Below are 24,569 nucleotides of genomic sequence, written 5' to 3' on the forward strand. Positions count from 1 at the left end.
TTCATTATTAACGCGCACAGGTTAGATTTCCCTTTTTATTTTTATTTATTATTTACAAGGAAGGTGTGTTATCTATATGAAGTGTACAACAGGATGCAAAGATGATTGAGAAATTCAACAAATATCGTTTTCATTGATTTGTTTGTTTAGAGAACATTCTTCGTACAAAACTTTTCAGTACATTTTGATAATATTCTAGAGAAACTTGTGCTTGATATAAACACGTCTTCTTGTTTATCAGTCTGGGATTTTTGACCTTCAATTCTTCTTGGATTTTCAGGTTCTTCTTCGCTCTTATTGTCTTCATCAAAGTCAACCATAAAAAAAATGAGGTTTTTGCTTCCATTGCTGCTTTGATGATTACCAAAATGCTCTTCCTTGTTGGTAAGATTAGTGATTTGTAGAAGATACATGCAATTAGGACTAATGATTTCCTCGTGCTTAGGTAGAGTTCTTCTTGTTTTATCCCCCAACGGTGTCGTTACGAAGCAATCTATTTTCATTTTTTTTGCTTCAATACTTTTGTGTATCTTCTTTTCGAAATTTTGAATGACTCCAATCTATTCTAAGTATGTCATCCTTCAAGGTTGGAAGAAGTTTAAGAAGATGTAGACTTTGTCTTCTGTCGAGAGAATGATGGCAGTTCCAAAGTCTTACCAAACTTTCCTAGTATAAAGGATTTGTCGTAACCCGAAAAATTTTGATCTTAAGACCAATGGTTTAGACTGCCTTTTGAAAAATCTCATTACTTAAGGAATGCCCGGATTCTAGACTCATCCCCAAATAATGATTTTTAAAATTGAGTTCATGGAATCGCCACCAATGTTTTAATTAAAACATTGGAAAAAGAAAAGGTTTTTAAAAATCCAATGATGGCCTTCATAACCAAAATTTGGTTCGGGTTTGGTTACGTGTGGGGAAGATGTTAAGCACCCCCACAACGCCCTAGATTGGTACCCTATGATGAAGTTAACGTGATAAAAATTAAAGATTAAATATTAAATCCCCTTTATTAGTAGTTATTTACATGCTTGAAATTTAAATTACACGTTTGATCCTATGTCAACATGATGATCATCTATTTAGGGTGATATTTATTAAAGTAAAGAAGATAGGGGAGAGAAGAGTACTGATTGAAATACCTATTTATCAAGCTTTAGTAAATCTCCAAACTTGGAGATCTTTAGACGTTTTTTGGCTACCTTTCACACTACAAAGTACCTCACATAATCTCAAGAATTACAAGAGGGAGGAGAGAAGAAATTTTGAATTTATATATGACCTTCTAGATCATTTTTTGACCCCTGGGGCAATGCCTGAGTCGTTTATTTAAAGACGTCAAAACTAACTAGAACGACCCGTTCTGGTTTTGGAACGGCCTGTTCTGAGTCAATCTGTTACATGTTAAATTTGAATTTGGAATGGCCCGTTCTGATTCCAAAACGGCTCGTTCCAAGCTTCCTCTTAACTCATAACAACCTATGCTAGAATGGCCCGTTCTAGCCTGTTCTCAACTAGGTTTTTCAAGCCTTTCTAATAGTTTGGAACAGCTTATTCCAGTTTGGGAACGGCCCGTTCTAGCTTCTGAACGGCTCGTTCTGGGCTATTGAAACAAACTTGTTGGGCTTCAGGTTCCTTTGTTGTCATATCATGTTGTCTCCATACTTTGGGAACTCCTTTCTTTCATAATGGAGGTCCATTTCCTTGATTACACTTCTGGGCGAAATTGGGTGTCTACAGCTGCCCCTCTTTACTTACTCTTTGGAATAGCTAGGTGCTTGCTTTTCCAAAGGCTAGTAAAGACGTAGACAATTTGTCCGGGTGATGGAAAAGGTTAGGAGGAGTGGTAGATGACTTCTCCTTAGCTTCTCCTTTGCTCGGATCTTCTTCAAGGAGATGGAAACCACAAAGATGAACACTAGATGGAGGAGATTCTCGGATAGGAAGAAGGCTTAAGCCTTGGATGGAAGCATCCAAGCTTAAGGTGCAAGGGAAAGCTCACTTCAAAGAGGAGGAAATCCTAGAAGGGTTCCTAAGGTGAAGCTTTCTCTCATGGTGACTCTTGAACGAAATTTGGCTGAATAAGCTCTCAAATTTCATTATTCTCAAAAGTGAATACAAAGAGTGGAAGAATCACTTAAGTAGGGTTCCAAGTGTGCAACTTTGGGCGCCTAAATCCAAGGCTACATGTGGCGCCCAAAATTTGAATTCAAACTTGAAATTTGAATTCAAATTTTGGCTCCCATGTGCTAGTCCGAAAATTTAGGTGCCTAGATGCATTTAGGTTTGATTTGAGAGTTATTTAGGGTTAATTTGAGTGGCACATGTTCAGCCACCCATGGTGCTAAACATGTGACTCAAATGTAACTTAAATGACTTCCAAATTAAACCTAGTTTAACCTATTTTACCTATTTAAGTAATTCTTGTATATTCCTAATCTAATGACCTAAATACAATGGTCAAACAAATACAATGGAAAGGAAAAATTACAAGAATGAAAATGAGCCCAATATTGGGTACCAAAAGCCCAAAGGCCCATGAAGCCCAAAACTAGGCCCAACAAGCCTAAAACCTAAAATGCTACTCTATGTGGTCCAAAATACAAGACCAAAATATATGATACCTATACTAACATGATGTATACAAAACATATGAAAATAGCTATAACAAAATATGGCCCATGAAAAGTTCAACTTGGGCCTTCCCAGGCCCATCAGGCCCATTGGGCCCTGACTGGCCCAAACCTTCATGTCTAGCCAACTCCTCTTGGCTCCTTCAATATGTCACCTCTTGCCTTCCTAGGCATGATTCCATCATCCCCTCCCTCTTGAAAAGGATTTGTCCTCAAATCACGAGGATGCATGGAATAAGAAACATCACCTACATACACAACAAACCATGTATAAGAGGTGACATGTTTATGATGAGAAAATGGATTATGGATCCTAAGAGGAGTCCTTATATCTAGCCTAAGAAAAAATAAACTATCAAAATTAGACTCCCTAAAAGTAGAAATAGGCTCCTCTCCTAAGCATAACCTAGAAGTAAAACCTAAGAATGTAATAACACTATGACTAAGACAATGAAAAGAATGATTTTTAAACACTACAATATCTTGCCTAAAATACCCTAAATGGTAGCCTAGGCTTTTCCTAAAATATAAAGAAAAGAATACTAGAAAACGTCCTAAACAATTTTGAATCATATTGTTTGGTAGATAAAATGTCTTGGAAAATCTTGAAAACTCATATAAACTAGTTTTGTCTTGTAAGGAAGGGTGCAAATTAAGTTCAAATAAAGATGAACTTCCCATAAGATCAAAAATAGAATATGAAATATGACAAGATGTATCTATCAAACAATATATTCCAAAATTTGGGTGCTTTATTAGAACAACTATGGTAGAAGGATTCCTAAAGAGAGGAAGGCTATCTTCCTTGGGCACCTCCAAGGAAGTAGCACAAGAAGTGGAACTAAATGTAGTCCACTCCTTCTTCACTACATCTTGAAGTTGAGATTCATTTTTCTTTAGAATGATTTGTTCTTGAATCTCTACTTCATGACTAGTGGTAAGATTAGGGTAAGAGTTAAGGTCTTTATTTATGAAGAGAGTATTTTGTAAATGATTTTTAGTGGTAGAACAACTCTCTTCACTCACAAGTCCTTTAGAGGAATTATTTTCCTCCTTACTCTTCCCTAAGAGCAATGCCTTTTTTCTTTCTTTTTCTCTTGTTTTTCTCAATTTTTCTTTTGCTAAAAGTTTTTCTCTCTTTTGTTTAATAATGTGAATTTCTTCCTCTAAAATTGCAATTTGTGCTTTTTTTTCAAGTTTTTCTTTTTCTTTTTTTAAAGCTTCTTGCTTTGTCCAAGGTGTTAGTGATTTAAGCCTTTGAGTAGAATGTGAAAAACCTTTTGGAGAGCTTAATTCACTACCACTTGAGAAATATTTTCTCATGATTAAACAAAAGAATTTTTTGTATATGCTATGCAAAAAGAAAATATTTTTGGACTTTTCTAGGAACAAAAATAGCACTTGGAAGTCTAAGTGTACAAATTGCACTATCAAGGGAGGTGAGCTACTAAGAGCCACTTAATAACCAAGCCTTTTCAAGTGGAAATCACTAAACTCCTTTGTGGTATCTTTGATTCCCCAAAACTTTTCACAAAATTTTTTGAATGCTTTTTCACAATTTGTTTGTTTTTGAGACTAAACTAAACGTGAGCAAGTAAATCTACACAAGTCTAGACGTTTCAAGGCAGCAAAATAAAGCAATTAAAAGACAAAGAACTTAAAGGAATCAAGATAAGTAACTAGTCGGGTTCCCTAAGTGGAAGCTTGAAACATATGAAATTTCCAAGCCACTTCCACTAGCACTACACGTGAGGATGCTAACAAGGATTTAGATATACCTGACCAGCTTCTTAATACTCCCTCCAAGCTTTACAAATTGATTTTAAAATACAAGAGAGATTGCAAAATTTAAACTAGCCTAGAAAGCAATAAATGGCGGTTTTGGTGACCAATTTAGTGACGGATTGTTGTGTAAATTTTCCAACACTTAATCAAGTGTTTAATCCGCCACTAATCCTTCAATATGATGCTACTGGACCTGCAAAAGAAACACAACAAAGAGGTTAATGGTGGCTGCCTCACAAGGTGAAAGGAATGGTCACTCAAGTGAAGGAAGTTTAGGAGAAGTTTTGGTCACTAAATTAGGTCAAATTTTTAGGTCTTAGTGTCCAAACTTTTCCTACTCTTTGTTGAGCAATGCTTGATCCTTGAGCAAGAATTTGAGGCCACTTACAGCACAGGGAAATTATTGAAAGAAAACTAGACAAGCAATAAAGCACAATTTGGAAAGCTTATACCAAAAGTTAAGAGTAATATGTATATATGACAAGACTCAAAGAGGTTCAACAAGTAAAACTGGAAAATAAGACTCCAAATAAAGCTAGCACTCAGTTAGGAATGTTCCTAGATAGGTACTAGAGTAGATGAACAAAACAAAAAAATTTTGAAAGCAATTGGATAAGTATAGCACAAGTAGTAGTCAAAACAATAACAAGGAATCAAGTGATTTTTCACCAATGTACACCTCTCGGCTTTTTCACTTTAAAATGCTTTCTCTAATTTTTTTTTTTAATTCTTTCTTTTTCTATATTCAAGTTAAGACTCCAGAGAAGGTGTTTGCCTTTTGTTTCAAATTTTTCTATGATTCCAAGCTATAGAAACCGAGACTACAAGTTAGCCAAAAATTAGGTCAAAATTCAAGTAAATTTGAGAAACTAGTGCACTAGTCTTTAGGTTTTGGTTTGGATTTCTTTTGAACTCTTTTTCTTTTGAACATTAGGTCTTTAGGCTCTGTTTTAAACTCTGTTTTCCAGCCTCTTAACTCACTTTTTTTTTTAAATTTGAATCCACAAAATTAGTGCACTAGAAGTAGGATTACACTTGAAATTTTGAGTCAAAATTTTTTTATAAGATTTTCAATGGAATATGATTTGAAAACTTAAGAACACAAAGGAAACCTAACTCTAAGGAAACTTGCTAGAACTAATAATAGCAAATTATGAACACAATAAGGTAAAAGAAAAGCACATATAGGTAGGCAAAAGAGAAACAAAACCGAGAGCAATATGTAGACACAAAGTTCAAAATAAAACTAGGTTAAACATGCTATTCAAGGAATTTGCAACATATAAAGACTACACAAACATACTAAGACAAAACATGGATTAAAAACCAAAATCTAAATGCAATGTATGCAGTCCAATCACGGACACATATTAGGAATGGAGAGACTCAAAATTAAAATCAAAAACAAGCACAAGCTAATAGGTCCTAAACAAGTTGATTGTGGAAGAAAATCAAGAACAATCAAACAATGGATCTATGGAACAAATTTGATTCAAAACAATTAGATCCGAATAGAAACTCAAAGAAGACATACAAGAGTACACAAACAGCAAAATAATCGGACAAAATACAAGAGAACTTATCTCCAAGAAGAACCTTGCTCTTGATACCAAAAATGATGGAAAAGGTTAGGAGGAGTGGTAGATGACTTCTCCTTAGCTTCTCCTTTGCTCGGATCTTCTTCAAGGAGATGGAAACCACAAAGATGAACACTAGATGGAGGAGATTCTCGGATAGGAAGAAGGCTTAAGCCTTGGATGGAAGCATCCAAGCTTAAGGTGCAAGGGAAAGCTCACTTCAAAGAGGAGGAAATCCTAGAAGGGTTCCTAAGGTGAAGCTTTCTCTCATGGTGACTCTTGAACGAAATTTGGCTGAATAAGCTCTCAAATTTCATTATTCTCAAAAGTGAATACAAAGAGTGGAAGAATCACTTAAGTAGGGTTCCAAGTGTGCAACTTTGGGCGCCTAAATCCAAGGCTACATGTGGCGCCCAAAATTTGAATTCAAACTTGAAATTTGAATTCAAATTTTGGCTCCCATGTGCTAGTCCGAAAATTTAGGTGCCTAGATGCATTTAGGTTTGATTTGAGAGTTATTTAGGGTTAATTTGAGTGGCACATGTTCAGCCACCCATGGTGCTAAACATGTGACTCAAATGTAACTTAAATGACTTCCAAATTAAACCTAGTTTAACCTATTTTACCTATTTAAGTAATTCTTGTATATTCCTAATCTAATGACCTAAATACAATGGTCAAACAAATACAATGGAAAGGAAAAATTACAAGAATGAAAATGAGCCCAATATTGGGTACCAAAAGCCCAAAGGCCCATGAAGCCCAAAACTAGGCCCAACAAGCCTAAAACCTAAAATGCTACTCTATGTGGTCCAAAATACAAGACCAAAATATATGATACCTATACTAACATGATGTATACAAAACATATGAAAATAGCTATAACAAAATATGGCCCATGAAAAGTTCAACTTGGGCCTTCCCAGGCCCATCAGGCCCATTGGGCCCTGACTGGCCCAAACCTTCATGTCTAGCCAACTCCTCTTGGCTCCTTCAATATGTCACCTCTTGCCTTCCTAGGCATGATTCCATCACCGGGTCTTCTCTCATGCTTCGGCAGTAGACGCCTCCACGTTGTTCCTTCTAGATAGATGGTGTTTACCTATACCCTTGCCCCCTAGAGAGACTGAGTGTTGGTGAGTGCCCTATCAGGTGTAAAGGGTGGTAAAGTGTTCTATCTAGGCTTCTGACTTGGTGTAAATGCTTCTTATTGCTTCTGCTTGACCCATTATAGTGTGATCTTTATTCACGACTCGGTGTTGGGGTAGTATGCTTTGAGTTTGGCCTCTCTAGGCTAGGCTGAAGTTTGAGGTTTCAGCCGGCCAAATGTCATCTTCAAGGTCTAGTAACCCTTGCTGCTCTTGTACTAGTTTTTGGGATCTAGCAACCCTTACTATTCTTGTACTAGTTTTGGGGATCTAGTAACCCTTACTACTCTTGTACTAGTTTTGGGGATCTAGCAATCCTTACTGATCTTGTACTAGTTTTGGGGATCTAGCAACCTTTACTAATCTTGCTAGTTTTGGGGACCTAGCAACCCTTACTAATCTTGTACTAGTTTTGGGGATCTAGCAACCCTTACTGATCTTGTACTAGTTTTGGGGACCTAACAACCCTTACTATTCTTGTACTAATTTTGAGGATCTAACAACCCTTACTGCTCTTGATGTTGGGTATTGTTGTGCAACCTCCCTAGGCCGGCTATTGAGATTGTGAGTGTTATTGTGTCGCCCTCTCCAAGTCGGTTGTTGATATTGTGAGTATTATTGTGCCGACCTCTCTAGGTCGGTTGTTGAGATTGTGAGTATTGTTATGTCGGGCTCTCCAGGCCGGTTGCTGAGATTGTGAGTATTGTTATGTCGACCTCTCCAGAGCGATTGCTGATGGTGAGTATTATTATGCTGGCCTCTCTAGGCTAGCTACTGGTTCTTATGATCTGATTGCTTATTTTCTTTGGTGAGGACATCTGATGAAGACAAGGATTGTTGGTAAGTAGTGCCTTTATGCTGGTGGGCGGTGGATCATCCCCTTTTTTTGCGAGATGATGTGGTGAGTATTCTTCGTAGCCTCTCTAGGCGTCTTTTACTTGGGTGTTGCGGCTATTCTTTTGTTGATAATTGATCATCGCGATGTTGGCATGGGTTTGCTTGGCCTTGTCGAGTTGTCTGATCTGATAATTATTTTGGGTGGACCTTACCCCTTTCTTTTAGACAGTTCCCCGACCGAGGATATTTCTGAGTCTTGATTTCATTATGATTTTAACTTCGGCTCCCTTTTTTTTATGTCATCATTGGTGGAGGGATTCCTTCCTATGATGATGTTATTCGCTGAATCTTTATTGGTAAGTATTATTTTAGAAGCCACTCCTCGCTTTGGTCAGGAAGCCATTCCTAGTCTTAACGTTGTCTTGGATCATCCTTCATTCGATTAAGGAGTAAAGCACGATGGCCTCTTCATGCTTATAGGCTTGTTTGTTTGGTCGATTCCACTCTATTTTACTGTTGACACATTTTTTCTTGGTGGCACATAGAATCACTTGGGATTGGCTTTGTTGGGCGAGGCTTTTGACACGACTTTGGCTCTTGTGTGGCTATTGAGCTTTTACGAGTGCTTTGTCCTGATGACTCCCTCTGATCCATAACAAGTATAATGCATGTATGTATGGATGCACATGAAAATGCAATATAGGAATGATTTTTTATTATTAATTATTATTATTTTTTTGTATTTTTGTGTAACGCCCTTTCATATGCCCCTACCACGTATGCATGCGATGCAGTTTATGCTTGTGTTTTGTTCCTAAAAGATGCAATTCAGATTTTAATGACAGGAAATCATACTATACGTGTTATGGTCAATGTTGACGATTTCCTTTTTTGTCTGTGCCATTTTTATTATTACTGGGACATATTCTTTTGAACCCAAGGTTTTAGTTGCTCCTTAATTATCTGGTCAATGTACAGTCAAACATCTCTAGACTCCGTGTAGGGACGTCTTGGTCTTCCCTATGTGAGTATTCACTATGCACTCTCTGTGTATCTTTTCGATACCGTTTTAATGTCATAAGGGTCAAGATAAAAGAAAGAAGAGATCTTTGTATATTTTTTCAAAAGTGGTTGTTAGAAGAGATTTTTTTCAAAAAGGGGTTTTTTAGAAGAATGGTTGGCCAAGGTGGGCTTTAGTGTTTAGGGTTATTAAACAAAACATTTTTGTTGCAAGGAAGTTATCATTGTGTTTTAGCCTTTTTGGAAAGTGGAGTGATGACTTAGGGTCGCGCCTTGGTTAGATGATTCCCCATGAGCCGTCTTTCGATTCTTGACTCAGGTTGCTGCTGCCTTAACGTCCTAATTTTTGCCTAGGTTACTTAGAATGTGTTCCCTAGTAGACATTTCTCTTTTGATCCTTATTTTGCCCAAGTTACCCCTTTTGCTTGTGGATCTCCTAGCGAATCTTGCCCTCATTTTTAGGCAGCCCCCTTAGTGGTTTTCCTGCCGGGCTTTCATTTTTGCAACATTTGTGTGGGATGCCTTATTTTACTGAACCCTAGTCATGTGACGTTCCTTTATTACCCTTTCCATGCTATTATCGAGTAATGTCTTTGTCGCAAATACATTTTGTCTATTAAGGGTTAATGGATGAGGCCTAGAGTGAGTATTTAAAGGGATAAGAGAAATGAAAGAATGTTATGGCATTAAAAGCAGTACTTTCAATTTACACGTTCCCCTTTAGCATAGCTCGAAGGCTTGGGCATGCCCCGAGTTCGTGATTCATACGCAGAGAGATTGACAGAGGTTGCTCCCTAGAGAGGTATGGTTGATGATTGGTCTGACTATTACAAGAACACCCTTCCGCTGGCTTGAACGTCGGTGCTGGAAGTTCGGAGTAAAACCTTTTATGGAGTCTTGCTTCTCATAGGGACTACTTGAGCCACCTTTCGATTCTCAAATCGAACCGGCATTATTTTTTTTTTGTATATCATTGAGTAAAGAACTTTCAATCTAACAGTTGGATTTTCAAAATTTATATTTAATATAAAATTATTAAATGATGTAATACTTAATAAAAGTTATACCAATGTTATTATAACCCTCATATATATATATATATAACTTAAACATTGCCACTTGAACAAATGTAAAAAACTCATATACCTATAATTATAAATGTATAAGTGGAAACGAAAAATTAATGAATCAATATTCTTCGGAGATGTTACACAATCTATAATTAATTTATTTAAAATAATTTAAAATTTACATGAAATGTTTTTTAACCTAAAATAGTTGTTTTAACTTATAAAAATAATAATTGATATTATTTACATAAAAAAACTTTTTGTTGGGTAACATTATAAAAAAAAAAAGAGTATAATTAAGTTTGAATTTGCCGACTAAAAGATTTTTATACACGAAAACCTTCTATTTTTGTAAACAAAAGTCCTCCAAGTCTACAGCTGCATTCTCACACTCAACAACCTTCTACAAAAGTCATGAAATAGCTAATGGGATTCACACAATTCCTTTTTCATGTTTACAATGAGTTCCATTTTCATAACCTGTCCTCCCAAAAAAAAAAAAATAATAATAATAATAATAAATAAATAAAAAGTGCCCCAAAAGGCCTAAGTATTCTACCACAGTGAGGACCCACTTATAAAACTAATAGTTTATGTGTGTTGCAACTCCCAATTCCCAACACTTTATTTTCATGATTTTGGGATATAAAACCAAATTCCATGGCTTTATTCTTTACTATAGATACATCAAAGTTGATTTTTAATCTCTTCTACACAATAGCACAACCCACAATTTCAAAATACTAATTAAATATTTTTTAATCTTAGACATACAATATTCAGAAATTACATTAAACATCAATAAATTAGATTTTATTGACACCTTGTTTTTCTCCTATTAATGAAACTTCTATATATCTAATCTTATTTTAAGAAAAATAAACTCTAACTTTTACATCAATAGACATTTATAAAACTAATAATAGTAAATAAATCTAATAATATTAAATAAATCTAATATACATTATTTAAAAATTGAGTATCAAATGATTTTATGTTTTAAATATAATTTATATTTTTAAATACTTTATTTTGATTTGTTACTTTAGGATCAAAGTTAGTATTCATCAAATATTAAATACTTTTGATAGTTTTTTCCTAAAAAGTAATCTACTCTTATATAATAAGTATCAATTCTCATATTTAATGAATGTTTTCAGATTTTTTTTCTTCAATAAAGTGCATTTTTGATTTTTTCTCAGATATAGCAAACTCATCAAATTATTTAAATTATTTGATTAATATTATAAACATTATATAATATACAATTTAAAGATTATATATTGATGATATTTTATATGGTTAATTATTTAAAATATTTATTAGTATGAACTTTTAGTTATTTATTTTAAAATTCAATATATTGATTATATTTATATATGTGGTTTATAACTAAATGATAGAATAAAATTATTTTACATTATTAGTGTATAATATATTTTTTTCTATCATATATATAGTCAATTATAATGTTAAATCAAATCATTATGTGAATTTAATTTTTATTTAATATTAATTTTTTTATTTTAATTTTAAAAATAATAATTGATAAATTTATTGTAGTTGCATTTTTATATTTACCGTCTAAAAATATATTAAATAATAATTTATATAATTTATCTATTTTTTTTTCTTAGTGATATAAATTTATTATTTATTATTTTTAACTAGCATTAAATTTAAATTTTTATTATAAATTTGTTTTATAATTGTTAAAATAGATTCAACAAATATTAAAATTTAAAAGAAAAAAAGTTATCCACAGTTAGTGTAAATAAGTTTTAAACGATTATTCAATCACAAATCGGAAGTTTGTTAACTTTTAAAATAATTATATTAAAAATTATAATAATTAAGAAATAAATTTTATTAATTGACATTATAAAGAATTTTACAATGATAGTCTATTATTATTAAATTTGTTTTAAAATTTATAGTTTGAGTAATTAAATATTAAAATTTTTAAAATCAATTTAATTTATATAAAATAAAATAAAAATATTTAATAAGTAAATTATATAATTTAATGAAAAAATTGGAATAATTTATAAATTAGTATAATTAAAACAAAAATAGTTTTTATAATCTATAAACCTTAGTAGTAATTATATATAATGTGTACTTTATAAATTAAATAATATGAATGATTTAGTAGTTTTAATTTATAAATGAACAGGAAAAAATTAATTTTATTTTTAATATTATTATCATGTTAACAGTTAACATTTCATCAAATATTTAATTAATAGATCCAAAAATTAGTTATCTTTAAAATAATTAAAATCATCCAAATAAAAATTAAGTTTATAAATTATATAAACAGAACAACAATATTTATTGAATAAATACTTTTTATTTTTATTTTAATATAGACCATTTTAATTTTTATTCATTATTTATAACTTTTAAAAATTATTTTTTCTTGCATTACTATTTTTTCTGTTTATTCTATTATAAAACTACCATAACTAATTGTGCACTTTTTTTTTTAATTAGAGAGTTAGTTTGTGCCAGTAACTAATAGAAGCCAAATAAAAAGTTTTTTTTTATTTTAAGAATATTAGAAGAAAAAAGTGACAAGATAATTGTAAATGAAGTATTAACAAATAAATAAAAATATAAAGTTAAACAAAAAGTAATAATATTTATATTATAGATCAAACATTATAAAAATAGGAAAAAGTGTAGTTAAAGTTAACTATTATAATAATAATAACAATAATAATAATAATAATAATAATAATAATAAATAATGAAGTTTTGATATTTACCAACAAAATAAAATTTAATAAAATTATAAATTATATAAAAAGAATTAAAATATAACTAATAAAAGTGAAGTAAAAAGTTTCTTAATTTTAAAAATTAATAAAAAAAACTACAATTTACAAAGAAAAAAAAATCTAATAATTATAAATTAAAGATTAAAAAATAGATAAAATATAATTAAAATTAAATAAAAGAATAATTAATAAAATATTAAAGATTAACCACAAAATAAAAATTTATTTAATAAAAGTAATAATTGTAAAATCATAAAAATAGATAAAAATGTAGTTAAAATTAAATAAATGAAATTTACGCCGTCTGTGGGAATCGAACCCACGACCACATGGTTAAAAGCCATGCGCTCTACCAGCTGAGCTAAGACGGCTATATATTTTATAGTTTAATTTTCTTTTAAATTCAATATAGTCTATCCTTTAAAATTTAAAAAAAAAAGCCAGCCCAACGCACCTCAACCTATTGTTGTGTAGACCTAAAACCCCAACACTGGAACGAGCAAAGAGTTTAGGCAAGAGGCACAATTATTATGAATTAAGAATGTTTGGGTCTATGTTTTGCTACTGCCCTTGTCCCAGTCTTTTCCATTACTTTTGTCCAGCTTTAATCTCCTCTTACAACCACCATGAATTGAGATTGAAGCAACTCACTACAAAGAATTATCGCCTCTCAGTTTTGAGCAATGACAGCGGTAGCTATGAGGTTGGAGGAGGCTATCCAGAACTGGAACAAAATCAAAATGGTAGGAATGAAAAGTCGAGCTCAGATACATCTTCTCAGCGTGAAGCCCTTCTCAAAGGAGGAGACCAGGTCATCTCTGTTCTCCAGGAAATGATTACCCTAGTGAGTTACTACTAATGAGGAGAAAGATGAAACACTGTCCATAAATAATTTTATTTTTGTTCTTGACAAAGTTGTGAAAGAGAAATGGTTTTGTAATTATCTAAAACTCAATGGATAACAAATGAGAATATTTCTTTTGTTATTGTATATTTTATGAATTTAAAGTTTAACGTCTATGGGTTTAAAATTAAGTATGATTTGATCAATTTTTAATTTTAATTTCTTTGCTTAGTGGGTAATAATTTTTATTTTATTTACTGATTTTGTATTTGTTAAATGCAAGTGTGTATAACTAACAAGTGACAGCAACCTCATCTATGGTATCTTTTTCATCAATTTAGTGTTGTGTTGAAAAACATTCTTATTTTTATTTATTTTGAAGGTGCTTGCAACATATTTCTTCTCTTCTTTTGTTCTATTTTTTTTTTGTTTCTTTTTATCTGGAGTGGCTCATGAGTGACTTTTACTTTTAGTAGGCTTCTGATATTAATGTATTGTATAAATTTCCAGTGGTTATGTTTTTTTTTTCTTGTGAAGGGAAAGAACCATCCTAGCCACACGTTTCCTTGTTGAAGATCACTGATTATATGTGTGTCAGTTCTTAGTTCTTACACAGTTATGTCCGCTGTGCTTTTTTACTTCGTTTTACAAATATTTATTGTCCTTGGTCATTTTGATAGTGAATCGTACAGTGCAATGTTGTTTTGAGCCTGTATAATGTGTATAAATGTGTATCCAGTTGGAAGATATGAATATGGATGAAGAATCTGAAAAAGTGGCGGTAGAGTTGGCTGCGCAAGGAGTTATTGGAAAGAGAGTTGATGAGATGGAGTCTGATTTCATGATGGCTCTTGACTACATGATCCAGCTTGCTGAGAAGGACCAGGATGATAAGGTATGATTTTCAAACATCAAATTATAATTTGTCCGTTAAAGTTAGAAATGTACATGTTCTGCTCCATAAGTTTTTGTTTGCAAAAGTATTTTATGAAAAATTTACATTTGGATCCTTTTTTGGAAATAGATTATTGTTTTTTTTTTTGTTTTTAAGAAATTACTTTTGATACACTTTTGGTACGATGTTCTTTACCCTGTCAACCAATCAGGTTTTACTTTTAAGTATGACTTTTAAAGTAATTATTATGAAAATCATCAATCTTAATACATGAAAATCGGTAATTGGATAATAGAGGAAGAAAACCTTTATACTGTCTGTGCATTCTAATTAAATTCTTTTTCTACCGTGAGAAGAGAAACTGTGATGAACTTGTGATTAAGAATTACCTGCTTATGTATTTCAAATTATTGCATTCAGCGGAAGTCACTGTTGGAAGTTATCAAAGAGACAGTACTATCACATCTAACAAAAAAATGTCCACCCCATGTAAGGAACTTCTTTGAGCTACTTCTTGATTATCTTCTAACTGAAGAGAAGCTCCAAATTTTATATTGTTCATCAATGTGCAAATTTTTCCTTCATCTTTTAGGTTCAAGTAATTGGTCTTCTTTGTAGAACACCAAAAAAGGAAAGTAGGCAAGAATTATTGCGCCGGGTTGCAGCTGGTGGTGGTGTATTTAAAGGTGAAAATGAGTTGAAGGTTCATATCCCAGGGGCAAATCTAAATGACATCGCTAACCAAGCTGATGATTTGTTGGAGGTATATATAGAAACTTTAAGCATTAAATTTAATTTTCTGTATATTGAATGATAAGAGTAAAGTGGCTCTTAAATCCCTTGAGATTGGTATAAATTACATTCTCCTCTTTTAAAATGCAATTGCATGATTTACAAAATCCCCTGTACCATCTTTGTGTTGTGCATTTCATTTTACACCTGCAAATTGTACAAATCAAATTACTGATATATTAATTATTTTTTGATATTGTACTAATGTGTCTTGTACCTTACAGCTTGGTTTTTGACAAAGTATGCAGATTCCCTTACATTTATAGAGTAGTTGATTTTGTTCTAGTTTTAGAAGATTCTCAATTTTATGGGACTATAGTGATATATATACTTATATTTTAGAAGATTTTCAATCTTCTAAAATTTTGTTCAAATTTTAAGATTCTTAACTTTAAGGGCTATAATGATATATATATATATATTATATATATATATATACCTTTTCTTTTCCTTCAATTTCTGTTTGTATATTTTAAAATATTTGCATGTCTTTCAAGGAGCAGCTTCTTTAATTCTTGTTGATACTGTTTGAGCAATTGTTTGGTGCTGGGCTATATCTTTGCAGGCAATGGAAACTCGTCCTGTTATCCCAGATCGAAAACTTCTTGCTAGGCTTGTTTTGATTAGAGAAGAAGCTCGTGATATGATGGGAGGGGGAATTTTAGATGAAAGAAACCACCGGGGGTTCTATACTCTTCCTCAGCCTGAAGTATGTCGAGATATAGCTTCCATGTTTTGATCTTAACATGGTTCTCACTTTGAGCAAAACATTACCTATAGTGTTTCAATTTCATCTGATTTTACTGTTTGTTACTAAAAGGGCTTGGAAATCAAAACTACATAGGTTTTGAGCTTGTTTAGACACAAGTTTAAAAAATTTATTTTAATAGAGAAGCTATCAAAAGTGATTTAGCTTGCATCCAAATAGACTCATTGTCTTTCATTGTCAGAAATGTTATTTTCTTGACATCTTTAAACTTTTGGCACTACAGGTGGACTTTTTAGCCAAGTTGGTGGCTCTAAAGCCTGGAAAAATTGTGCTTGATATGATAAGAAATGTAATGCAAGGAAAAGATGAAGGTGCAGACAATTCTGACAATGATGATAAGGACGACACCCTAGATGAGGAGCCAGTTGAATTTCTTGGAAGGGTGGGTAGAATTGGATGCTTGTGTATTATACTATTATTTAACTAAGAAATGTGTTATGCATGTATGCAAATTATAGTCATTTAAAAGCATATTTAACTTGTCTGTCATGATATTCAGCCAATTGTAACAGGACAAAAGACACTTCCAGTACGCCCCGGCATGTTTCTTGAGACTGTTTCCAAGGTAATTATATGCCATGCTTTTTGTTTTGAATGGTTTGCATTGAAGCCAAGTGGACCAAATTTAATCTATAAAATATTTGGTCCAGTTAAAAATTTCACCCTTGCAACACCTGAACTTTTTAACCATGATAATTTCTCCTATACTCAGAGCTCTTTGTAGAACAATGCTTGCTGCATTGGACTTGAATGATCTTTTATTTTCTATGTATTTCAAATTAATATTTTTTCAATTCTTTTGCTCATCAGGTCTTGTCCGGTTTATATGTTGGAACTGACTCTGGCATCACTGCGCAACACCTTGAATGGGTATATTATTTTTCTCCTTATAAACTCTCAAATGTTTCTATTTGCAAAATCAATCTCATTTGGTGTCTGTACTGTAGCCCATTGGAATGATAAACACCATCCCTTTTTCTTTATAAATATCTATTTATAATTTTAGGCCAATGCTTCAGAATTTCCGTTTTATCTCTTCTTTCTTTCGGATTTTCATTAGCTGACCTTTAGTTAAACTTGTTTAACCCACGGAAGATACTTTGGTGCTGGATTGAGATCAGCTTCTTAGAGAACTTAACGATATTGTTTGTTTATGTAAAATGCTCATTGGACTTGACTATTTTAAAAGCAACTTGCTTTTTCTGTAATTGGTAGTTGCAATTACAATTGAAGGGTTTGGTAAACACCTTGCATTGTTATCTATGAAGATGCAAGACTTTTCTTGACTACAGAATGCACAATAAAAGTCCCCTAAAATTCTATAACAGAATGAAACTTGTTAGGCATTATCAACCTCTAGTTTTCTGTCCCTTCTTCAAGTCATCGATAATGTAGGGTATATTTGTTTCAATATTGCATTTACATGTGATGCTGAATATAAGTTGTGTTCCCTCTAATGCATGCTTAGTTTTGTCGATTAAATTAACTTCTAAAGTTATCAGTCACATAATCACCTCCATAATTGTTGATTAAACTAACTTCTAAACTTATCAGTCATATAATCACCTCCTTAATTAAATTAACTTCTAAAGTTATCAGTCATATAATTACCTCCATGATTGTTGATTAAACTAACTTCTAAAGTTATCAGTCATATAATCACCTCCATAATTGTTGTTCTTGTTCTTTACCCATGCTTTCAGGTTCACCGAAAGACACTTCAAGTGCTTCAGGAGATAGCATTTGGCTAGTTCACTTTGTATCCTCTCTTTTATCCTTATGTACTGTCAAAAGACTTGTTAGGCTTTTTATAGCTGTAGGGATAACATGGCAGATTATATGAAATAAAGAACGTTTACAAAGTGAATAAAGTAAATTCCATATAATAGTAGACATCAAAATTTTTGGACTTAGCTTTGTGCTATTTGGACTTTGCTTTGTGCTATTTGGTTTAAGCACTGTTGTTTGGGACATTTGTTAATTAATTCTAATTTATTAATTTCAATACCTCTCCACCGAGTGAGAGTAGTCCTTGAGTATTAGCTTAAAGACGAGTGATGCATAAAAAGAAAAATACTCAGTAAAATTCGTCAGAGTTTAAATGGATAATGTGCAATATATTGATGAATGTCAAATTTACGAATATCATGCAATATTAATTCATAATTCTATTATGCGCATCATTTGAATACAAATCTAAAAATATTTTGAAGAATTTTCTACTGAAATATATTTTTTATTTTTAATAAAATAGTTTTCAAAAATACTTTTTAAGTCATATCCATAGAGGTAGGTATGTCAACAATTTTATTACAACTTCTTTGGCATAACAAAAATAAAAAAATTATTAAAAAAAAGTACAAGATGCACTTTATGATGTTATAGTCTAAAAGTAATTAACCATCAGAGCCAATACAAAGAGGATTGTGACAATAAGAATAACATGAAACTTCCATCAATTAACCCAAGAGAGAGGTCTCAAGATGAAAATATCTACAAGACAGTCTTTTGCGTTAATTTTATGACATGTAAGTTGATGTTATATACTATAAACGAAGAACATTAGAATTGAATGAATATAAACTCAAAGCAAATGATTTTATATTATTCATCGATTGAAATAAATTTTAGAATAATTATTATCGAAATCAATAAATTTACCATATATGATAATGGTAAACTGTAATTGGATGAAAATGAAAAAAGACAACATTGTGAACGATATTTAAGAAAAAGATTTGTTCAAGAAAACGAAAATTTGTTCCACCTCTCATTAACTTTTGTTTCTTCACAAATAAAACATAAAATAATGTAAAATTACCCAGAAAAAATGGAGTACGCTACACATCCTTGCAACAATTTTCTACAAGGGTATCTGCTCCAGCTATTTCTCAGCTACACAAATAGGAAAAAGTTGTCTAAGAACTAAAAGCTATGACCAACCTAATATCAATACTCCTTAACCTCATTCTCCTGCATGCAACTTCTGCAATGAGGAAGAAAATCTAAATGAGAGTTTCCACAACAAAAAGTAAATGTTTTGTCACAAGCATAAACTAGAAATTCAGAAATTTTAGGCCCTCCATAAACAGCAGATCTTTATTCTCTGCTTCAAACCTTCTGCTTCTTTTGTTTGGTTGTCAGAGAACTGCATAGAAAAAATAATATTAACATTGTCATATATACACACCTCATAAAAACACAAGAGGCCTAAGGGTGACGGTCAAATGGACAAGCTGCTTTTTAATTGATGTTTACAATTTTTTTTTAAAAAGAAAAATGTTTCTAATGCAAAATAATCTAGTGATTGTCATAAATATTAAAATAAAAAACAAATTTATGTTTGTTGACAATATATATATATATATATATATATATATAATAGAAAAGCTGCTGATTTTGCAAGGTTATTCAAAATAGCGATTTAATCAAATTTAGATTCCTTTTAGCTTCCGAGTATTCTAAAAAGTTGAAGCAAATGAAAAACATTTAAAATTGATATTTTTACTAAAAAAATTGTAACAAATGGGACTCTAATCCCCACTAAAATCGCTTTAAAACAGTCTATTCAAGAGACAATCAGTCAATCACTTGAATAGTTCATACTACATTAGGCCACTTATGTTAGAAATAATTAGAAAATAAAGGGTTGTGAACAAGTGTTAGATGAAGGATTGAGAGTTTATATGCTTTAAGAGACATTATTCTTCTGTAACCACCAAGTTCATGAAGCGTTATTGATATTGTGCTCATTTAGTGTGCTGATTAAATAGTCATGTAATAGTTTTGGGTTTCTCTACCATAAATAGAGTACCAATCCTTGTAGCTTGTGTCAAAAAAACCAATACAATCTCCTGTTTTCTATAATCTCCTTTTTATTTTTATAACAAGTCATATTTGTAGAATTGGTAAACATACATATAAGCTTGGTAAACGTACCTTCCAAGAAATGTTTGTATATCAGCACTGAGACAAGTACTTAGCTCGTCAATGTTTGCATCAACCTCATTGTTACATTTCAATAGGTTGCAAGCATCTAGAAAAGCAGTAGAATTCACCTTATTGGGGATAAGTGATGAATCTTTTACCTCTGCTTTGAGATGTTCCATCAAAACAAGTGCTGCACAAAATTTCATTGGAAGTTAGAAAATGTAGCTAAATAGTAATCATGTGTTATCTAATCTAACCACCACCAGGCAAGAAGTGGATAGATTTTCATGCAACCTGATAGTAAGAAATTCATTAAATTTGCAATGAATATAATAAAATTCCCTTGAGTTCTAAAACTCAAATTCAAATTGCAGGTGCAAATCATGAATTGCGACATTAATTCTCTAGAAATTCATTTTATGTATGCAACAGGAGGGTGCAATAGCCTAGGAGAAGCCAGTTTCCTCCAATGATTTCAATGAATGAAATCATGCGAAGAACATTATAACTAATTCCAGATATAACGGGTATGTGTTGTCTTTTTCTAATAAAAAAATGTGACCTCTTCTACCTTGCCTCACCATTATTAATATCAACATTAATATACAGGAACACAACAAAAGAGACATGAAACAACAAACGCATAGTTTTTTTTTTTTTTATTTCATTCAAAATCATGGAACATTATGCATATGAAATTTTGAAAAGGCTTGCAAACAACGTACCAATGGCTCGAATCATTCTAAGGTTGAATTTATTTGCTAGCTCCTTACAACCTATCATTTTTGCACGCCGAATGATCAACAATTTCAAACTAATCAGCATGTCCTGCAAAAGTTTTCAATTTTGAACATCAAAACTCAAAAGTTAAGAGCTTACAAGAGAAATCACTCTAAAATGAAGGGTCATATCCAAATTCATGCACACACATACCCAGCTAGTATTGACTGATCAAGTCTACTTTAAAATAGATTTGCACATATAACCTGATCTAAGACAGGCTTTATTACACGACTATTATTTAATGAACTCGATAAAACATGGTCCACTTTAAACTAGATTTGCACGTTTAAACCAGTCTAAGACAGAGACTATCACACTGCCATTCTTTAATGAACTAGATAAGCCGATTATTTTTGTTTTCACATGCTCAAATGCTTTTAAAGACAATAAGTTTTATTAAAGAGAGAATAGTGGTACAATGGGGTCAGGTAGGGGAATAAGATATCCATCAAAGAAAAATGTTGTGTATATGGAATATTTAAAAAAGAGCAAGGTGGCCTAATCTCTGAATTATAGTGATGAAATAACAAGCACCAAAGAGAAATCATAGACGCAATTCTTTCCCAAATAAAATGGCAAATCAAATCCTAAAAAATTGAGACCATTCCTCTCTAATTAAACAGGGCTGTAAAGATAGTATACTGCTGCAGAAAACATGCCTTCTTGTTAAAGCCACCATAGATATGGACAAATAGAAATATACATCAAACATGCAAAATTCTTATTCCAAAGGAAATTGGCTAGAGCTAAAATACCACACTACAATGTTATTTAAAGGAGTGTTGTTATTTTGTTAACTAATACACCTAAACATTAGATTTATTTTATTACTTTCAGTACTATTATTAATTTTGTTTTCAACTTGAAGATATTTTATCTTCATCCCCTTACACTTTGTTTGTACATTCATCTATCTATCCTCTCTAATAATATTACCATTCTATAGAAAAATGCTCAAGAGTGTGATTATTGCATCCTCTGTAATCTCTGAGCATGACTTCAGATAAGAAACAATTTACCAAACACCTAGAGCTCCAAACAATAAAGTAGCATAATCTGATGCCACCAACCTAGAGAACCTAAAAATAAAGAAAACAACGATGCGATGTGATCCATCACGTTATTGAATAAGAAAAGAGACTTACAATCTCAGACTCTGAAAGAGAGCAAAGCCAAGCAACATCTTCAACCCTAGTCTCGCAATTTTGATCTGGTTCAACCATGTGTTTCAACCTTTTCTTCAGTTGTCTGTCCTTCATAGGACCAAACTGAGGATTATAAGATCTGAACTCCTATTAAAAATTTAATCAAAACAAAACAAAGTGTTAACTCAAAAATAAAAGGAAAAATGTAGCGTTTCTAACAGACAACAAAAGTGAATAATGAATGGATGGTAACAAAATTAAATATATATCTAACTTTCATTAGTAGTCAATAGCGCTTGTCGCGGCCGCTACCGCGGCGCGTCGGAGCGGAGCGGCTCCGTGCCACTACAGAAAGTTTGTTGCGGAGCGCTTTAAAGGAGAGGTCGGAGCGGCCGCGAAAGCGGCGGAGCGTGGCGGCGCGATCGCGGGTGGGCGACAGATTTTCTCTTCTTTTTTCGGTGGATATCCGTCGATCTGTCTTCTAAGACGGCGGCTCTGTCTTCTCCGACAGTGGCTCTGTCTTCTCCGGCATCTGCTGATCTGTCTTCTTCTAAGAGGGAAGACAGGCAGGCGGTGACGGCTGGCTTGAAGGGTTGCAGGAAAAAAATTTAGGGTCGGAAAAGTTGGGCCGTCCAACTTTTATTTTCTCTATTATTTTAGAGAGTAACTTTTCTTTATTTTTAATTATTATTATAATTCAGATAATATTTTAAATAATAAAAAATTTAATATAAGAGTTTAAATATTTTGTTTTCTTAATTTTTTTTATTTTATTTAACTACTATAAATTTTTATTATTGAAAATATTTAATTTATAAATTAAATTATATTTTTATTTATATATAAATATATATATATATATATATATATATAAATTAGATCATCATTATTTTTCCTCCCTCTGTTAATAAACTATTGTCTTTCATCCAAGAAAAGGACAACAATCCATGATATTTGGCATAATCATGGACCCAACTTGTTCATTAGGATTAGAATTACATTTGTAAACTAGTTAGGATGCATTAGTTCTGCAATGGCTACAACTAATGTTTTTTTTTTTTTGATAAATTGTTCCAATATGAAGTTGGTAAAAAGGGTCTATTTGACAACATTTGGATCCAATTCTATAACAACCCATCATGCCAATACAATGGGAATAGTGGAACTGGTTATATTTCGCCTTATGTGCTTAATTCTCAAGTGTTACCGTCCAATGTCATAGTTCAGATACATATAGCAACATTTAATCACAATTGCAAACAAGGATCTTAGGAGGCTTATCAATTCATATATTTAAGAATTAAAAAATTCTAAAAGGCGAAACCAAACACATAAATGAACAAAATACTAGGACCAAACATAAATCAAAAACCCTAACAGGAAGTGTAGAGATGAGTGAGACAAATCAGACTAAGATAGAAAGCAACGACCAAATGGTGGTGAATAGGGATGGCAAGGGGTCTCATAGGGGCGGGTAATAATAAACCCGCCCTGCTAGATGAAAATTGATTTTATATCCACCCCATATCCGTGCGAGTATCTATTAAATAGATATCCATGAATTTCTTGAATACCTAGGATATTCATGGATATTTATAAATTTTGTAAGAAATTAAAAAAATTATATTACAAATAATTTTAAGGGGAGTGTATTGGTTTAGGATTTCGTAGGATTTTAAAAGACTTTTTTTGAGTAAAAAAGTTCATTGGTATTCAATCAGGATTTTATGTCACTTAAAAACAATCCAGTGGTATTCAATCTGGATTTTCAAGATTTTTCAAAGAGTCCATTAAAATCCACTGGTATTCATTTGAGATTTTTTACAACTTAAAAATAATTCATTGGTATTCAAAAATATAAGGATTTTAAAGGATTGTTGTGTGAGAGGGATTTTGAAGGACTTTCTAGTGTTATCTATAAATACCAGATTCATAAAACAATCACATCCAAACCCATCGGATTTTGAAGGATTATTTGAAGTGATTTTTCAAGTGTTTCAAGAATTTTCAAGTGAGTTTTTCATCTTTTTTTTTCTATGCTCTTGTCTTCTCCATTTTTTCTCTACTAATAATACTACACTATTGTTCATTGCTCATATATAATATTGTAGTATTGTTCTCATCCCATTCTCCTATTTTGTGAAACTCTGATATGTAAATGATAGTGTCGTTGACTTGCTCTATTTTTTTGTTCGTTCTCTTTAATTGACTTGCTTTATTTTATTCTATGTAGTTGAATTTGTTCCTTTATATAACACAAAAAAATGCTTGAAATTTTAACTTTTAAGTGGTAATTTTTTTTATAACACACGTCTAGAAAAGAAAAAGGTGAAAAATGAAATTGATATCATAATCTCTACAATATATATAAGATGAATTTATTAGGGTTTCTGTGAGTAGAATGAGATGAAAATGGATCCTAGTTGGGTGAAGAACCCTTTCAGCATAAAAACTGCGAACTCTCTCCTTCCCTTGAATTTGTTACTCTTATCCCTCCTCCTTTTATGACTCAACAATTATTTTATTTTTTTTACTATGATTTTTTTTATATTTTTATA

At 32.0% G+C, this 24,569-nt stretch overlaps 2 protein-coding genes and 1 non-coding gene across 4 annotated transcripts; 1 reads left to right on the plus strand and 2 right to left on the minus strand.

Moving 5' to 3' along the window:
• Positions 1-13,151: 13,151 nt before the first annotated feature.
• TRNAK-UUU (transfer RNA lysine (anticodon UUU)) lies at positions 13,152-13,224 on the minus strand. Its single transcript has one exon. It is a non-coding gene; the product is annotated as a tRNA-Lys (tRNA).
• An 84-nt stretch (positions 13,225-13,308) lies between these two features.
• Positions 13,309-18,158, plus strand: LOC109808361 (protein PEP-RELATED DEVELOPMENT ARRESTED 1, chloroplastic). The gene is made up of 9 exons (XM_020371343.3): positions 13,309-13,664; positions 14,437-14,592; positions 15,013-15,081; positions 15,185-15,355; positions 15,950-16,093; positions 16,377-16,535; positions 16,653-16,718; positions 16,964-17,023; positions 17,857-18,158. Exons 1-9 carry the CDS (start codon positions 13,395-13,397, stop codon positions 17,902-17,904), a joined length of 1,143 nt encoding a protein of 380 aa, XP_020226932.1. The 5' UTR covers positions 13,309-13,394; the 3' UTR covers positions 17,905-18,158.
• A 732-nt stretch (positions 18,159-18,890) lies between these two features.
• Positions 18,891-22,639, minus strand: LOC109808792 (uncharacterized). Of its 2 annotated transcripts, XM_029273694.2 has the most exons (6): positions 22,286-22,639; positions 22,012-22,158; positions 20,809-20,911; positions 20,093-20,273; positions 19,271-19,301; positions 18,891-19,139 (listed from the first exon to the last, which is right to left on the minus strand). In XM_029273694.2, the coding sequence occupies exons 1-6, from the start codon at positions 22,289-22,291 to the stop codon at positions 19,119-19,121; spliced, it is 489 nt and encodes a 162-aa protein (XP_029129527.2). In that variant the 5' UTR covers positions 22,292-22,639; the 3' UTR covers positions 18,891-19,118. The 2 variants fall into 2 exon arrangements, with proteins under 2 accessions (XP_029129527.2, XP_020227521.2); XM_020371932.3 differs by having other exon boundaries at positions 18,891-19,301; positions 22,286-22,637.
• Positions 22,640-24,569: the final 1,930 nt, after the last annotated feature.

This window comes from Cajanus cajan, chromosome 3 (genome assembly GCF_000230855.2).
Source record: "Cajanus cajan strain Asha chromosome 3, NIPB_CcT2T_4, whole genome shotgun sequence".
Classification (NCBI taxonomy): domain Eukaryota; kingdom Viridiplantae; phylum Streptophyta; class Magnoliopsida; order Fabales; family Fabaceae; genus Cajanus; species Cajanus cajan.

Excerpts from the sequence above, each read along its gene's own strand:
- LOC109808361 (XM_020371343.3), top strand. The coding sequence starts at position 13,395 with ATGTTTGGGTCTATGTTTTGCTACTGCCCTTGTCCCAGTCTTTTCCAT. Across the intron at positions 15,082-15,184 it reads CAAAAAAATGTCCACCCCAT|GTTCAAGTAATTGGTCTTCT; the intron begins GTAAGGAACTTC and ends TTCATCTTTTAG. Across the intron at positions 16,536-16,652 it reads CAGTTGAATTTCTTGGAAGG|CCAATTGTAACAGGACAAAA; the intron begins GTGGGTAGAATT and ends CATGATATTCAG.
- LOC109808792 (XM_029273694.2), bottom strand. Across the intron at positions 20,274-20,808 it reads TAGAATGATTCGAGCCATTG|CACTTGTTTTGATGGAACAT; the intron begins GTACGTTGTTTG and ends AATTTTGTGCAG. Across the intron at positions 19,302-20,092 it reads ATACAAACATTTCTTGGAAG|TTCTCTGACAACCAAACAAA; the intron begins GTACGTTTACCA and ends TTTTCTATGCAG.